The following is a 4,832-nucleotide window of genomic DNA, read 5'->3' as shown; positions in this document are numbered from 1 at the left end:
GGCGGCTGATACACCGGGCAGGGGGTTGGGAGGGGAGCCGCTGTCGGCAGCCGTCTGCGGTCACCCTTGCCCGGGTGACATACTAGAACAGGGTTTTCCTGCTCGAGGTGGCATAGAACTCGAGAGTTACAAAAATATCTGTAGACGTCTCTCCTTGTTAGGTTCATTGTCCCCTCCCAAAGCCCTGGCCCCAGAGCACAGGGGCTGACCCCGGGCTCAGCCGATGCTCCCGTTCCACCCCCCCGCCGTGCCTTTGTCCGTGGCTGTGCCTCGCTGGCTCTTCCCTCGGGGCTCTGGATCCCCTTGCGGAGGGGTCTCGGTGGAGGTTTGGGTATGTTGCCTCAGACAAATCCTCAAACAGTCCAACACCTCCGGGTTTCCCATCGCGGAAAGGTGCGCCGGGCTGCGGCAGAGCCCAGCTGACCCCCAGGCACCTCCGTGCGATGGAGCATGGGTTTTCACGGGGCGATACGGGTGCTGGGCTTCAGTGCTCCCCGCGGCCAGGCTCCCCGACTCAACGTCAATTATTGCATCCTTAAACCTTGTTTTCTCTATTTCCGGCCTCTCCCTTTGCAGTGGTGCTTCAACGGCGAGTGCGTGCCGGTGGGTTACCGTCCCGACGCGATCGACGGCGGCTGGGGCTCCTGGAGCTCGTGGGCAGCGTGCTCGCGCAGCTGCGGCGCGGGCGTGCAGAGCGCGGAGAGGCAGTGCAGCAGCCCCACGTAAGCGAGCCCCTGCTCCCCTGGAGCTCCTCCCGAACCCCGTTTAGGAGAGGAACCCAACGCTTCCTTATTGCCCCGTAAAGGCGGGGACCATCCTCTGGCCACTGTGGTCCTGCCGCTGTCTGCATTGCACAGCAAAACTGCGCCATTATGCGGTTATCAGTGGGGACAATGTGCTTTTGAATGCTCAGGGGATCCGTTTCACAGCCTCTGGAGGGGCAGAGCTTGCTCTGTCTCCTTCCAGGGATAAGTCGCTCCTGCTCTGTGCGGGCAGAGAGTGGTTGCAATAGGACTCAAACAAAGAGCAAAGACTTCGTGCTTGTAGATGTAAAACATATCCGGTGTCCTTCAACGACACAAAAGAAAAACAGGCGTTCTTTGAGCCTGCTTCAGAGTCGTTTTGAAAAATCCCGTTGCTGTTTATCACCCCTTTGCTTCCCCTGCGCGATTTCTGATGTGTGCCTGGCCGGGGGCTGCCTCCCCCCGGGCTGCCAGCGCCGCAGCCAGCGCTGCCTCTCGCCTGGAAGTGTCCGGGCACTGACAGAGGAGCAGCCTCGTCCGTCCCGTGATTTCTGGGCTGACCCACCTGCTCCCCAGATGTCCGCTTCATCACCAAATCGCTGTTGTGTTGGATTCCGCCAGAGCCCCCGCCTTGCCCAGGTGTCAGCGCGCCCCGGGACCGGGAGAGAAAAGGGCTTTGTGAGCAATTTGCCAGTGACAGTCGCTTTTCAATGGCTTGAGGAGCTCCGAAAGCAGCGGGAGCAGGCTCTCTAATGAGCCCAGATGTGCTCTCTGCCCAGCTTCTTCCTCGGGCGCGTTGTTTTTAGCACATGCCATCGAGCTGTTTAAAGAAGCGCTGTGTAATCTCAGTCCCAGGTCAAGCGCTGGGTTTGTGTTTGACATGAGTTTTGTGGCAGAAGTGCAGTTGTAGTTTATGGAGTGTTTTAAACACAGCTGCGGGCGGGCAGGAGAGCAAGCCCTGGAAAAGCGGGAGAATTTCCCCCGGCAGTTGTTTGCTTTGGCCACTGTAGGTAAATCTTCAGCTTTGCCTTTTGGATGGAGTGAACAAATGTGAGCGCTGGGCAGTCCTCCTCCCACAGGCATTTCCTCGGGGCAGGGTATGTAAACACAACCCTAAAATAATAATTAACTTTATTCTCTTTAGCAAAGTGTGCCCGGACTTAACTGATCCGGGGAAAAGTAGTTTTCGTGAGGTCGTGGGGATGTGAGCCATGGAGAGTGCTGTGAGCAAAGGAAAAGGCAAGCGTCAGGAGATGGTGGAAGTAGTTTGAGAGTCTGTTGGCGTCTGAGAAAAACCTATTGATGCTTTTAAAGTCCCTTTTGCTTAAAAGAGTCCAGCGGCAGCTTTGCTTGTTCCCTTGGGCAGCAGAGGAGCAGAGTTGGCAGCACATCCCAGGCGGGATGGAGAGCAGCTCCTCTGGAGCAGCCGCAGAACGGGCACCTGGTGACCCGGCTGGTGGGAGCGCAGGCACCGCGTCCGCCACGGTACCCGGGATGGTGAAGGAGATGTTTTTGCCCTGGGGAAGGGTGCCCGGCTGCAGCCGCAGGAGGTGGGAGGGCTTCAGACATGAACACTGCCAGTGACACCTGACTTTAATCACTGCTTTTATAGCATCGTACGCTAGACCTATAAAATTGGCCGTATTTCCAACATTAAGGAGAGACTGTCAGGAGGGACAAGACCCAAGATGTAGCTTGCGAGCTGTCACTCGGCAAAAGCTGCCTTTGGTCCATGGTCTCACCCTGCATGATGCCGTAGCACAGCCCAGCAGCCGCAGCAGCAGGGAGCTGCTCCAGGAGGGACTTGGAGAAGAAGGATGTGGGGTATGGTTTCCACACATTTCAAAAGCTTACTCTGCGGGCTGGGGATGCTTCTGGGGTGGATGTTGGGTTCACAGCCCGCTTCCTTCCCTGACCATTGCAGCAGAGCAATGTGTGGGTTATAACTGGGAGAGCTCCCTATTGATTCCAGGTGGACTCAGGATTGACCCAACTTCATGAGATCAAACCTTAGCAGCAGGTACGCAACCGCCCTCCCTTGGCTGCGAATAAAAAGGGAGTTTCCCCTTGCGTGCGGTAGGTCTCTATTTGATAGGACAGAGGATAACAGGTTTAAAGTGGAAGAGGGGAGATTGAGATGAGATGTGAGGAAGAACTGTCTCCCTGTGCGGGCGGTGAGCCCCTGGGGCAGGTTGCCCCGAGAAGCTGTGGCTGCCCCATCCCTGGAGGTGTTCAAGGCCAGGTTGGACGGGGCTTGGAGCAACCTGGGCTGGGGGGAGGTGGCCCTGCCCAGGGCAGGGGGTGGCACTGGGCGGTCTTCAAGGTCCCTTCCAACCCAAACCATTCTGTGATTCTCTGATTTTGCCTTTTCCTCCTGTGAACAGGCCAAAGTACGGGGGCCGGTACTGCCTGGGGGAGCGGAAGCGGTTCCGGATTTGCAACGTCAAGCCGTGTCCCCTCGACAAGCCCTCCTTCCGCCAGGTCCAGTGCAGCCAGTTCAACCCCATGCTCTACAAAGGGAAACTCTACAGGTGGACGCCGGTGCCCAACAACAGTGAGTGGAGGGCAAAGTCTACTGCTGGGTTTCTGCCTGCGGCCCCAATGAAAACCCAGAACCACAGCCTTGCTAACAGCTTGGTTTTGCTGTCTGTGTCTGTAGGATTTGCCTTGCAGCCAGTTTATGCAGTATTTTAAATGACGGCTGGGCTTGCAGGGTTAATTTATGTTTTCGGAGATGGTTCCGTGGCCCCCAGCTGCTCGGGTTTAGTTTCTGCTTGTTGGGTTCCCCAGTTAACCCCTGCGAGCTGCACTGCCGGCCGGAGGACGAATACTTTGCAGAAAAGCTGCGGGATGCCGTCATCGACGGGACGCCGTGCTACGAGATGAACGCCAGCCGCGACATGTGCATCAACGGCATCTGCAAGGTGGGTCCCGCGCCGGGGCCGTGTGGGGAGGGAGCCCGAGGACCCCTCGTGCTCGGGGAAGTGCAAGTAGGCACCGAGACCCATCCCTTAGGTGAGCCCCGTCCCCCTTCTCCCACGCACCACGGGGCTGAGCTTACTCGTTTTGTCATTCACCACTAAAGCTGTCCTTATTTCCATGAGGTGCGCGGTACGGCCGTATTTCAGCTTCTGCTGGCTTCAAGGAAATAGAGCACAAACCCAGGGAGATAAATGAAGAACAGTTTCCCTTGACAATAAGGTCGGGGATGTGATGGGTGCGTAGAGAGGACCCCCGCCCAGCACTGCGTCCTGAGTGCGGCCGGTGCTGGTGGCCACAGGTCCGACCTGCAGCAGTGGAGATGCCTCCCCCGGCTTGGCAGCCTCTCCCAGCGCTGCCATTTGTTCTTCCTTTTGTGTCGTTATTTTAATTTCTTGGAAGCTCCCTAGAAATGGGCTGTGGTGTGCGGCAGTGTTGCTCTGGCTGCTGGCCGGGGAGGGCATCTCCCAGCGCCAGAGGCACAGGAATCTGGTGGAGATGGGGCAGTCAGTGCTGTGAAGCATCTGGAAGATGCTGGTGTGGCCGTGCCCCGGGTCCTCCAGCTGCCTTCGCTGGCAGTGAGACAGTCCCTTCATCCACACCTCCCCTTTCCCTAGGGAAGCGACCCTGATGTTTAGGAATAAACGCACACGTGACATTGGATTTCTGTTAAATTAGGGAATGGGCAGCAATCGGAGCTGCCGTGGTACCGGGGTCTGTGGGGCAGATTCCCACCGTGGGACATACCAGTGCCACCCTGCTGCAAAGCTGATGGCCACATGTCACCAGGGACTCGCCCAAGCAGGCAGGGACACGGTCGGGTCTGCCGAAGTGTTAGATACAGACACTCTCTGAAAGGCTTTTCGGAAAAACACACTTTTTGGAAAAAAAGCCTTATTGGACAGCACAAAGAGCAGCAGCAAAGAGGGAAAATAATCAGTTAACGAGTTTCCTCGCAGCCTCTTATATCAAAACCATTTGTGGAATCTTCCCCCTCTCGCTGGCCGTGCTGCCGGCAGTAGCGGGCAGGGGCCCGGCGGCAACGGGGGGCGCTGAGAAGGTCCCGTTTCCTCCCGTAATAGGCTGTAAGTTACTTCAAGGGCTGCGGCG

At 57.3% G+C, this 4,832-nt stretch overlaps 1 protein-coding gene across 1 annotated transcript in view; it reads left to right on the top strand.

Annotated features, from left to right (window-relative positions):
- ADAMTS7 (ADAM metallopeptidase with thrombospondin type 1 motif, 7) overlaps nucleotides 1-4,832 on the top strand; it is a 55,807-nt gene that overhangs the window by 22,821 nt on the left and 28,154 nt on the right. Inside the window, 3 exon segments of the mRNA XM_009881163.1 lie at nucleotides 577-722; nucleotides 3,128-3,297; nucleotides 3,534-3,667. Of these exon segments, the coding sequence (XP_009879465.1) occupies nucleotides 577-722; nucleotides 3,128-3,297; nucleotides 3,534-3,667 (450 nt within the window).

The sequence above is a fragment of the Charadrius vociferus genome, unplaced genomic scaffold (assembly GCF_000708025.1).
Source record: "Charadrius vociferus isolate BGI_N301 unplaced genomic scaffold, ASM70802v2 scaffold623, whole genome shotgun sequence".
In the NCBI taxonomy this organism is placed as follows: domain Eukaryota; kingdom Metazoa; phylum Chordata; class Aves; order Charadriiformes; family Charadriidae; genus Charadrius; species Charadrius vociferus.
This window is presented reverse-complemented; position numbering and strand designations above follow the sequence as displayed.